Here is a 13,150-nt window from a genome sequence, read left to right as displayed (position 1 = left end):
TGCAGAAAATTAACATGCAAGTGCAGCATGCAATTAGGAATGGAAATGGCATGTTTGTCTTTATTGCAAGGGGATTGAAAAACAAGACTAAAGTATCACTTCAGTTGTATTATAGTCAAACTGTTCATATTTAATAAATATTTTCTTTCGTTGCTAAAAGTCAATTGGCAGACCTGGTAGTTTGTTCATCCACATTTTCTAAAAACATGTAAAAATTACAGCCTTTTGAGCCGGGTTTCCATTGTGGGACCTTCCTGACCAGTTATAATATCAACTGGGCTCGTAACACAAGCACTACTTCCAGTTCAATATTCAGCCTATTAGTTAAACATAGAACAGCACAGAACAGGCCCTTTGGCCCTCGATGTTGTGCCGAGCATTGTCCGAAACCAAGATCAAGCTATCCCACTCCCTGTCATTCTGGTGTGCTCCATGTGCCTATCCAATAACCGCTTGAGAGTTCCTAAAGTGTCCGACTCCACTATCACAGCAGGCAGTCCATTCCACACCCTAACCACCCTCTGAGTAAAGAACCTACCTTGGACATCCTGCCTATATCTCCCACCCTGAACCTTGTAGTTATGCCCCCTTGTAACAACTACATCCACCCGAGGAAATAGTCTCTGAACGCCCACTCTATCTAGCCCCTCATCATCTTATAAACCTCTATTAAGTCGCCTCTCATCCTCCTCCACTCCAAAGAGAAAAGCCCTAGCTCTCTCAACCTTTCCTCATAAGACCTATCCTACAAACCAGGCAGCATCCTGATAAATCTCCTTTGCACCCTTTCCAATGCTTCCACATCCTTTCTATAGTGAGGTGACCAGAACTGCACACAATACTCCAAATGTGGTCTCACCAGGGTCATGTATAGTTGCAGCATAACCCCGCGGCTCTTAAATTCAAGCCCCCTGTTAATAAACGCTAACACACTATAGGTCTTCTTCATGGCTCTATCCACTTGAGTGGCAACCTTCAGAGATCTGTGGACATGAACCCTAAGATCTCTCTGTTCCTCCACATTCCTCAGAACCCTGCCGTTGATCCTGTAATCCGCATTCAAATTTTTTGAATCACCTCGCACTTAGAAAGTTAAACTCCATCTGCCATTTTTCAGCACAGCTCTGTATCCTATCAATGTCTCTTTGCAACCTACAACAGCCCTCCACCTCATCCACTACTCCATCAATCTTAGTGTCATCAGAAAATTTACTGACCCACCCTTCAGTCTTTGATAAAAATCACAAACAGCAGAGGACCCAGCACTGATCTCTGTGGTACACCGCTGGTAACTGGGCTCCAGTCTGAAAATTTTCCATCCACCACCACCCTCTGTCTTCTATGTGATAGCCAGTTACTTATCCAATTGGCCAAATTTCCCTCTATCCCACACCTCCTTACTTTCTTAAGCCGACCATAGGGAACCTTATCAAATGCGTTACTAAAATCCATGTATACGACATCAACTGCTCTACCTTCATCTGCACACTTAGTTACCTCCTCAAAGAATTAAATCAAATTTGTGAGGCAAGCCTTACCCTTCACAAATCCGTGTTGACTATCGTGGATGTAGCTGCCTCTTTCCAAATGGTCATAAATCCTATCTTTCAGGACCTTTTCCATTAACTTACGAAGTAAGACTAACCGGCCTATAATTACCAGGGTCATTCCTATTCCCTTTCTTGATCAGAGGAACAACATTCGCCACTCTCCAGTCCTCTGGCACTATCCCTGTGGAAAGTGAGGACCCAAAGATCAAAGCCAAAGGCTCTGCAATCTCATCCCTTGCCTCCCAAAGAATCCTTGGATATATCCCATCTGGCCCAGAGAACTTGTCGACCCTAAGGTTTTTCAAAATTGCTAATACATCTTTCCTCAGAACATTTACCTCCTCCAGCCTACCCGCCTGTATCACACGCTCATCCTCAAAAACATGGCCCCTCTCCTTGATGAACACTGAAGAAAAGTATTCATTCAACGCCTCTCCTATCTCTTCTGACTCCATGCACAAGTTCCCACTACTGTCCTTGACCGACCCTAACCTCACCCTGGCCATTCTTTTATTTCTCACATAAGAGTAAAATGACTTGGGGTTTTCCTTGATCCGACCCACCAAGGACTTCTCAACCCCCTCCTAGCTCTCCTAAGCCCTTTTTTTTTAGCTCATTCCTTGTTACCTTGTAACCCTCAAGCGACCCAACTGAACCTTGTTTTCATATCCTTACATATGCTTCCTTTTTCCTGTTGACAAGACATTCAACCTCTTTTGTGAACCATGATTCCCTCACACGGCCATTTCCTCCCTGCCTGACAGGGACATACCTATCAAGGACACGCAGTACTTGTCCCTTGAACAAGCTCGACGTTTCATTTGTGCCTTTCCCTGACAGTTTCTGTTCCCATCTTATGCTCCCTAATTCTTGCCTAATCACATCATAATTACCCCTCCCTCAATTATAAACCTTGCCCTGCCGTATGGCCCTATCCCTCTCCATTGCAATAGTGAAAGACACTGAATTGTGGTCACTATCTCCAACGTTCTCTCCTACAAACAAATCTAACACTTGGCCCGGTTCGTTACCTAGTACCAAATCCAATGTGGCCCACCTCTTGTCGGCCTATCCACATATTGTGTCAGGAAACCCTCCTGCACACACTGTACAAAAACTGCCTCATCCGAACTGTTCGACCTATAGAGGTTCCAATCAATATTTGGAAAGTTAAAATCACCCATGACAACTACCCTGAGACCTCCACTCCTATCCATAATCTGTTTTGCAATTTCTTTCTCCACATCTCTATTACTATTTGGGGGCCTATAGAAAACTCCTAACAATGTGACCGCTCCTTTCCTATTTCTAACTTCAGCCCATATTACCTCAGTAGGCAGATCCCCTTGGAACTGCCTTTCAGCAGCCATTAAACTATCCTTGATTAACAATGCTACTCCTCCACCTCATTTACCACCTTCCCTACTCTTACTGAAGCATCTATAACCCGGAACTTCCAACAACCATTCCTGTCCCTGTTCTAACCATGTCTCCGTAATGGCCACAACATCGTAGTCCCAAGTACCAATCCACGCTCCAAGTTCACCTACCTTATTCCAGATGCTCCTTGCATTGAAGTAGACACACACCTTTCTGTCTGCTGGTACACTCCTGCGACCTTGATACCCTCCTCAGTACCTCACTACTCTCAACACTGGTTTCTGGACTATAGCTCGTTTTCCCAACCCTTTTGTATTTTATAGCTAGTATTATTTTCCTTAAATGGTGGTTCGGACAAATACAACCTACTTTTATTACAGAAAAGACAGTAGTTATGATGATCTGTCAATCTCTTTGAACATTCTGATTCTTTCAGTCTAGCTGTAACACGTCAAGGTGTCAAATTTGTAAAAAGACAAGAAAAGCAATCAGTTGGAAATCGACATGCAGCTTGCAATCTCTAAAGTTCTCTCAAATTTAAAAGAAGAGAAAGTTCAGATCAGTCAGTAATTTTAGAGATTTTCTCCTCCTTCATGACTGTTTTCTGTGTTGACATTAACACCAGCTAAAAAAATGATTTACTAGTTGCTGTTGTTACCAGATTAAAAGTAACTAAAAATCAGGTGCTGACAAAACTAAACTCTAGTCCCTAGAGATCCAATAGCATTCATTCCAATTTTTTTAAAAAATGTTTTTATTGGTTTTCAAAATTTTTATGTTACATTATGTTTCAGTTTGTACGATTAGTTTACAGGTTTCATAGCCATATATAGTGTTGGGAAGGCAACTGAGGAAAGACTGACATTACACGACAAATATAGACTAAAGTACAATGAGATAACATACAAACAAACACGGATCACGAGATGTATTTAATTTTTTAAAATCAATTTAAAGTACCCAATTAATTTTTTTTTCAATTAAGGGGCAATTTTTTTTTTAAATTTAGAGTACCCAATTCATTCTTTTCCAATTAAGGGGCAATTTAGCGTGTTCAATTCACCTATCCTGCACATCTTTGGGTTGTGGGGGCGAAACCCACACAAACACGGGGAGAATGTGCAAACTCCACACGGACAGTGACCCAGAGCCGGGATCGAACCTGGGACCTCGGCGCCGTGAGACTGCAGTGCTAACCCACTGCGCCACCGTGCTGCCCCAATTAAGGGGCAATTTAGCATGGTTAATCCATCTACTCTGCACATCTTTGGGTTGTGGGGGTGAAACCCACAGAGACATGGGGAGAATGTGCAAAGTCCACACGGACTTTGGGCCGGGATCGAACTTTGGTCCTCGGTGCCCTGAGGCAGCAGCGCTAACCACTAAACCACCGTGATGCCCCATTATATATATTTGCAAGTACTTATTTCTCCCCCTTCCATGGCCGTGGTCCCCATACGGCTGTCCTGCATTGGTTATCTTTCCTGACGCTGGCCCTAGCGAGGGTTTCCCCGTGTGTTGCTTCTCCGCCTGGCTCTCTGCTTGCCCTTGGGTCCCGTTGCCATGCGGTCATGCCTGTGGCTGTTCTTTTCTCCAGGCCGTTGCTCCCCCCCCACCACTCCACCTTACACCCTCCCCTTACCTATCCCCTTCACCCTTCCTTTATGCTCTGTGTCTCTACTATGCCTCTCTGTATCAACCCCCCCCCCCCCCCCCCCCCTCCCTCCCCCCCAACCCCTCCTTCCCCCTCTGGTCGTTTGGTTGCTAGCTACAAACAGGTTTTGGAACATGTTGGTGAAGGGCTTCTATGTCTTGTGGAAGCCCTCCTCTGACCCATGGATGGCAAATTTTATCTTCCCCAGTTGGAGGAATTCCGACCAGCCAGTCTGCAGCTATGGGTGGTGCTGCCAATCATTCGCTGAGCAGGATTTTTTGGCGGGTGGTGAGGGAGGCAAGGCTAGGGTATCGGCCTCTCTCCCCATAAAGTGTTCTGGCTCGTTTGATACCCCAAAGACTCCCACTTTTGGAATTGGCTCCACTCTCACCCCCACCACCTTGGACATTGCCTCAATGGGGAGGCAGTGGCGTAGTGGTATTGTCACTGGACTAGTAATCCAGAGATCCAGTTTACTTTTCTGGGGTCTGAGGTTCAAATTCCGCCACTAGTGAAATTTGAATTCAATAAAATCTGGTGATGACCATGAAACTATTGTCATAAAAACCCATCTGGTTCACTAATGTCCTTTAGGGAAGGAAATCCCTAGCAATGTGGTTGACTTCCCCTCCAGGGCAATTAGGGATGGGCAATAAATGCTGGCACAGCCTGCGACGCCCATGCCCCATGAACGAATAAAAAAAAGCAAAGGCTGTCCAGAACCTACCAGTCTGGGTGTGGAAACCTAAAATGGCCAACTGGGGCATGGTGGGATACCTGACATAAAGATTTCAAGTGTCCCATAGAAATTGCTGCAGCTAATTCATTAATTCAGTCAGCAGACAAGTGGCCCCTTATAAGTTGATTACAATGTCTGAAATTTAATCGGTTTCCTGACGAGATCACTCTCCCCTTTGTATTGTGACACACTCACCTTTTGTCTGTAACAGTATCACCGAGAGCGATGACATCAATCGATCATCTCTGCTTATGTATTGCTAATATACCTATCTCTGTGGAATTACTGCAGAATGCATTGACGTCATCTGATCACATCTCCTTTGTATTGAAATTATATTTTTGTCTTAGTCTAAGCCAGGGGTGGGCAAACTTTTCCGTGCAAGGGCCACATTCAGAAATTCACAATTTTAAAGGGCCGCATAGTATATTAAGTAAAATAATTACTTCACCCGGTTATGATTCTGGGCGCCTCATATAGAACATAGAACAGTACAGCACAGAACAGGCCCTTTGGCCCTCGTCGTTGTGCCGAACAATGATCATCCTACTCAAGTCAACGTATCCACTCTATACCAGTAAGTAACCCAACAGCCCATTAACCTTAAAAAAAATTAAAAATTTAAAAAAAAAAAAAATTTTTTTTTTTTTTTTTGTAATGACTTGGTGGGCTGCATAAAGACCTTTGGCGGGCCGCATGCAGCCCGCAGGCCGTAGTTTGCCCACCCCTGGTCTAAGCCAACAGAAAGGCTCAGAAATGATCGATGTGACTACCTGTGGGGAATGTGTTTCTTTGTGTATAAAAATCTGTACTTCCCTTTGTGTGGCAGAGTGTGCCTGGCTGCAACCTTTGATTGTAGTGGTCATTCTCCTTGTGCAAGTAAAACGTAATAAACTTAACTGTGTTATTACCCGTTACATTTTCAGTCTAAAAGTCTTACTCGGATGCCAAAGTTTCCGACATGGGGCCAGCCCAGAACCCGTGGGTTGGTTGGGTGGACCTCCCTGGCATCGTTCACATTTATTATCCACCTTCGGGAAGAACCTGGTCATAGTTAGGTTTGCTCTGCGTACCACCGTTAGCTGCAACAGGCTCAATCCTGCCCATGTGGAGGATGGAGTTCACCCTGCGTAGTGCTTCAATCCAGAGTTCTCCCTGCCCCCACTTCTATGCTCAGTTCCTCCTCCCATTTCTGCATTCCAGTTTTATCAAGCACATGTAAATTTATAGAAGCCATGTTATTTTTTATTGTAATAGAACACATCTGATTTTTGTTTTTTCTGAACTAATTGTTCTTGTTTCTGATATTGTTCAGGTAACCCCCACAGTGCAAATATTGCCAGTCGATTGACACATGACACTATTGAACGTGTTCGTTACAGGTATGATGATGACATTTTACCACATGTACCAAGCTACTTGCTTAGATTCCATCCTGTAAAGTTAGGCAGTCTTGTGAGTCTCTCACTTTTTCCGTGTGCTTGTCTCTTACATTCTCTATCTCAATCACAGCCCAGGTGCTGGATTTTCAATCAGGACTCAGGAACAGGAAAAGGTTAGAGTCTCAAATCCACAAGGCATACTTTAAGTATGCTCATGGAGACTTTCAATCCTCAGACAATAACGGTCAGCCTACATCCAATAGAGGACGGTGGGTGGAGGGCCAATGGGAGGCCCAACACTCAAGTGATCGGCAGCCCTAGTGGTTAAGGTTGGGGCTGCCGATCTTGAGATGGAGACTGTGAGAGACAAATCAAATAAACTATTTTTCACTTCTTAAATATCCATAGCTGCCTTTGTGAGATCCTGGAGATGCAACTCACTTGGGGATGACCAGCATCCGCAGCTGTGTCCCAGCAACCTTTGGGTCACTTGGGGTATCCGTCACATGATCCATCGTCTGTATCCCCTACTCCTGTTCTCGGCTGCTGCATTGTTGGCTGGAAATTCCTGTCAGTACTGGAATGGGGCCTTAACAGTCCCCATAATTAAATTCAATAGGCCTCCATTTCCAGGGGGGCAGCTGGTCCATCCCTGAATCACCCTCATTCAAAATGGTTCATTGTGGGAATTGTGGTGGGTAACTGGCATGGAGGCCAACATCACTAATTTATCTGCGCACCTGCCTCCAATCTGGACCATGGCCCTTTCGAAAATGCTAGTTTAGTTGTAGAATCATAGAATTCCTACAATGCAGAAGGAAACAATTTGCCTCATCGAGTCTGCACTCGCCCTTCAAATGGCAATCTACCCATGTCCACTCCCCATCCACCCCACTCGATCCCATAACCTAACCTGTACATTCCTGGACACTAAGGGACAATTTATCACAGCCAATCCACCTAAACTGCGTTTCTTTGGACTGTGGGAGGAAACTGGAGCACCCGGAGGAGACCCACGCAGACACTGGGAGAATGTACAAACTCCACACGTACAGTCACCCAAGGCCGGAATTGAATGTGGGTCCCTGGTGCTGTGAGGCACTGTCAACCACTGTGCCACTGCGCCACCCAGGTTGTATGTCTCAACCTATTATTGTCTGTCAAACTTCAGACACTTCAACCTGTTCATTAATCAAATATTTTACACAGGTACCTTTCTTTGCAAAATGAACAAAGGACAAATACAAGCTTATGATCCAACCAAGTTTATTTTTAGTAAACACAGTAAAAAAGTCATCCCTTAAATTATCCCAAATAACAATAATCCCAAGATTCTTAATACTACCCCTGCCAATGAACTCAATCGAGCTACAGGTCAAATTCTCTTAGTCTCGGTTGTCTCGGGACTTTTGTGGGTCTCACATGCTGCTTCCTTCTGTCTCTGGTCGGGCGTCCAATCTTCTCTGCTACCTCTGCGCCTAGATTTTTGCAGGGGGATCCTAGGTGGTCGATCTTTATACCCCTCTTTGTGCCATTCCAGTACGTTTTCTGGCCCTCAGGCAATGAGGTCTCCAGGCAGGGCAACACCCAATTGAGTTTATGATTGTAACTCTGCAGGACACAAGGAACCCACCCCCAAGGATCTATCTCTAGGTGTATTGTTCGGTCGTAACTTTACTCCATATATGGTAACTGTGTGCCAGAAAGTCTAGCTTTATCTGGGCAATCTACAACAATCGATCCATTTGGATAGCACTGATTTTCTACTCATGTGGTGTGACAGGGCAGGCCCAGGCATGTCCTAGCTGTCTGTCTGTGTATTCGAACTTGGACAAGTTTGAATTCTCGTCAGGCCAGCCTGAAGCTGACTGTGATTTAATTTGAAATGTCAGATTCTAAATTTTAAGTATCCAATCTTATATCGGGCCTAAAATTCAGGCTGCTGTCCATTTGACCACATTGTGGATCTCACAGTCCTTTTCTTTGCTTTGGCAACACATTTTTAACCAACCAGAATCAAAAGCTGTAAGCCATTACAAGTACTTGACCTTGTTTGCATGCAAAAATAAATTTATTGTGTGCTGGGTATTGATTTTTATCTTTGCAAAGGTCTTTGAACCTAAGCTCTATGCTGAAATTTGAATGAAGTTCAGAAGAACTGGAAATCTTGCCTAAAATTGAAGAAGAATTTATCCTTGGATCATTAGTCCTATTGAGAGCAGATGTTTCCAGTCATTTTAACACAGTAGTGAAAGTACATTTAACTTGAGCCGCAGATCCTTCAGCGAGCATTAAGGAAATTAGTTCTTGATTATCATTAGCTCTTCCATTGAAGATAACTGTGTTTTCATGTTGTGAGAATAGTTTGGTAGATTGCTTAGCAAATTCAAAACCCCTCTTGATATAAAAGTGGACACAATGATAAACCTGTTCATGTAAGAAACATAACATAGGTTTGGACCGGGATTCTCCGACCTCTGCGCCAAAATCGTGTTCGGCGCGGGGGCGGAGAATTGGGCGTCAGACCGGCAATCGGGTCTGATGCCTTCCCGCGATTTTCCGCAGACCGGACAATCGCCGCCAGTCGCGTGTACATGGTCAACAATGCACCGGTCGGGGGCCATTGAAAGAGGCCACCACGACGATTCTCCGTCAGCAGTTGGCTGAGTTCCCGCCGCCGTGGTTCTAACATGGTTCCACCTGGCAAGCACTCGGAGTGGCAGCCTGCCCTGGTGGGGGGCGGGGGGATCCGTCACTGGGGGGGGGGGGGGGGGGGGTTTCTCCAGGACAGCCAGTGTTCCGATCAGGGGCCACCGATTGCCAGCGCGCGCGATCGGGGGGGGGGGGGGTGGCTATATTGTTGGGGCCGGCCGCTGTGGGCCGCCATGTCGCGCTGACTCGTGGCTGGAAGTACATGGCCTCGTATTGGCCGCCGGAGCTGTGCGGAGCACATCGGCGCCCTGCTGACCCCCTTCAGGTAAGTGAATCACTTGGCCAAAGGGCCCGTTGACGCCGGCGTGAACACTCCTGTGTTTACGCCGGCGTCAACACTTAGCTGCCATTTCGGAGAATCCCGGCCTTGATCTTCTGTTCTTAATTCTGATGTCTAGAATATTTTGTCATTTTTGACACATTCCAATCTAATTAGCCTTTGTGAAGTGACATTTCTTTAAAGCTTACCATGCAATATATGAAAATAAAGGTGTGAAATGAATCCATCAAATCTCATGCCTATCCACTGAACAATGTAATCTCATACATCATTTCCCTCCAATATCAAGTTATGTTTTTGTTTATTCATTTAAGGTATTTGGGCACTACTGGTTAGGCCAGCATATATTGCCCATGCCTAGTGGTAGTGAGTGCCTTCTTGAACCGCTGCAGTCCCTGAGGTGTAGGTAAATCCACAGTGCTTGGAGGGAGTTCTACGATTTTGACCCAGCGACAGTGAAGGAGCAGTGATCTATTTCCAAGCCAGGGTGGTGAGTGACTTGGAGGGTAACCTCCAGGTGGTGGGGTTCCCAGGTATCTGCTGCTCTTGTCCTTCTGGATGGTAGTGGTTGTGGGTTTGGAAGGTGCTGCCTAAGGAACCTTGGCGAGTTTGTGCAGTGAATCCTATAGATGGTACACACAACTACCACTGTTCATCAGTGGTGGAGGGATTGAATGTTTGTGGAAGGGGGAGCAATCAAGCCGGCTGCTTTGTTCTGTATGGTTTGAAGCTTCTTGAGTGTTGTTGGTGCTGCACTCATCCAGGCAAGTGGAGAGTATTCCATCACACGCCTGACTTGTGCCTTGTAGATGGTGGACAGGCTTTTGGTGGTCAGGAGGTGAGTTACTCGCTGTACGATTCCTAGCATTTCACCTGTCCTGGTAACCACAGTATTAATATGGCTAGTCCAGTTGAGTTTCTGATCAGTAGTAACTGCCAGGATGTTGATTAACGCTTGTGCAAGGCAAAATGCAGATTTCAGCAATTTTTTAGAATAAAAGTACTTGGAATTTCCTTCCCAGCTGCCCAAGGAAACAAGTCACCTTCAAATGACCAGGATTGCCCGTGATACTTTAATTGAAATATTGAAAGTAAACACCGTCTATTCTTATCCCATTTTACGTCTATTACCCTTCCAAGGCTCTGACTGTGAAAAATATAGAGAAATTATATTTCTCTAATAATTATTTAAATCCTCTGCTGCCACTGCTTGCCTGAATAGGCTATTCCACATTTGTCACTCTCGACAGGAAGAAATTTTGCACCAACTGCATCTTAAATTTTCTTGTCCAAATTTGAATCCATGTCCCTGAACCTAAATATAGTGGGCGGGAGTCTCCAGTCTCAAGACAAGTTGGAGCCTGTCTGTTTAGGAGAGTAGTTGGGAAACATTTCATAATCCAGTCTCTGACGCTTTCAGTATTGTGTGTAGATCAGGGCACTGAGCCTTAGAAAGAATGCAGCGCAGACTTACCAGGATATTACTACAGTCTAAAGATTTATCTTATGAAGAAAGAGTACATTGACTTGGATTCTCTGGAAGATATTTGGTGATTCTGCTGGTGATGTAGTCTCAGACAGGGGTCTTTATATTTAAGTTGGAGCCTGTCTGTTTAGGAGAGTAGTTGGGAAACATTTCATTATCCAGAAAGTGGTAAGAAGTTCTAACTTTCTCCCAAAAAAAGGCATTGGATGCGGGCTAAATTTATAATTTTTAATCTGTGATCAGTGGATCTATAATAGCCAAGGATATGAAAGATTATGGAACCAGAGGAGCTGCATGGAGTTAATGTACAGATCATCCATAATCCAATTGAATGGTGCAACAAGTTCAAAGACCCAAATGGCCCATTCTTTCCCTATTTATTTAATATGGAAAATAGATATTAGCATAAGATTTGTTAAACCATAAAGTACCTAGACAGCAGAAGGAGGCCATTTGGCCCACAGAGTCTGCATGGACCCTCTGAAAGAGCACCCTACCCCGGCCCACTCCCCACCCTATCCCAATAATGCCACCTAACCTGCACATCTTTGAACTGTGGGAAGAAACCGGAGCACCTGAAGGGAAACTATGTAGGCACTGGGAGAATGTGTAAACTCCACCCAGACATCACCCAAGGCCGAGTTTGAACCCCGATACCTGGCGCTGTAAGGCAGCAGTGGTAACCACTGGTTGTCATTTTAGTGAAACTATGAAACTACTGGATTGTGGTGAAAACTTAACTGGTTCATCAATGTCCTTTAGGGAAGGAAATCTGCCATTGTTACCTAAATATGACTCCAGACCTAAATCCCCTCTGAAATAGCATAGGAAGCCACCCTGTTGCATCAAACTACTATTTAAAAAATTGAAATGAATAAAACTGGATAGACCACTTGGCATCAACCTAGGCACCAGAGACAACAAAAGCACACAGCCCAGTTGACCTTTAAAAATTATCCTCACTAATATCTGGATTTGTGCCATAATTGGGAGAGCTGCCCCACAAACTGGTCAAGCAACTGCCTGACATAGCCATACCCTCTGCATCACACCTTACAGGTGATGAGAGACACAGTGGAAAAGCCTACTTGACCTCGCACTCACCAATCTACCTGTCGCAAAGGCATCTGTCAATGAAAATATTGGTTGGAGTGTAATTGTGGCGATGTAGTCCCATCTTCACATGTAAGATACTCAGTGTTGTGTGGCACCATCACCATGCTGGAGTACATTCAGAACAGATCTAACAGCCCAAAACTGGGCAGCCATGAGCAACAGCAGAATTGTATTCAACTACAATTTATAACCTCATGATCAGGCCAGATAGTTTGATTTTGGTGGTTCGGTAACGTCTAGAAACAATAATTCAGGACAAAATTTATAGTCACATGGAAAAACGTAGGTTTATTAAGGAAAGGCAACATGGATTTATTAATGGAAAACATGGTTAATTATCTTTCTGGAATTTCTTTGAAGAGGTCACACAGAGAGTCGATGAGGATAATGCCGTTAATGTGGTGTACAAGGATTTCTAAAAAACATTTGATACCGTGCTGCAAAACATACTCGTGGGTAACGTTGTTGGAATAAAAGGGATTAGTGAAACATGGATCCGAAATTGGCTGAGTTACAGGAAATAGTAAATACAGGTTAATGTATGCTTCGAGGCTAGAGGAAAGTTCGTAATGGACTTCCCTAGGGGGTCAGCCTTGGGACCCTTACTTTTTCTGATATATATTATTGACCGAAACCTTAGTGCACAGGGCACAATTTCAAAATTTGCAGTTGATACAAACTTTGAAGCATTGTGAACTGTGATGAGGATAGCGTAGAACTTTAAAAGGACATAAACAAGTTGGTGGAATGGGTGGACAGGTGCCAAATGAAGTTCAATATAGAGAAATGTGAAGTGATTTATTTCTGTAGGAAGAACCTGGAGAGACAAAAATAGATACGTGGATACACAG

General features: G+C 44.5%; 1 protein-coding gene across 4 annotated transcripts in view; it reads left to right on the top strand.

The window, feature by feature from the left end:
* The window catches only part of mocos (molybdenum cofactor sulfurase), a 348,946-nt gene that overhangs the window by 68,810 nt on the left and 266,986 nt on the right, over positions 1-13,150 (top strand). For all 4 annotated transcript variants that reach the window (XR_005460716.1, XM_038797685.1, XM_038797687.1 and 1 more), the window contains one exon: positions 6,639-6,705. Coding sequence is in view for 3 of the 4 variants with exons in the window: in XM_038797685.1 (XP_038653613.1) it covers positions 6,639-6,705 (67 nt within the window). In the remaining variant the exon portion in view is untranslated. The remainder of the gene's footprint in view (positions 1-6,638; positions 6,706-13,150) is intronic.

The sequence above is a fragment of the Scyliorhinus canicula genome, chromosome 5 (genome assembly GCF_902713615.1).
Source record: "Scyliorhinus canicula chromosome 5, sScyCan1.1, whole genome shotgun sequence".
Classification (NCBI taxonomy): Eukaryota; Metazoa; Chordata; class Chondrichthyes; order Carcharhiniformes; family Scyliorhinidae; genus Scyliorhinus; species Scyliorhinus canicula.
Note: the sequence above shows the minus strand (reverse complement) of the source record. Positions and strands in the feature narration are given on the sequence as shown.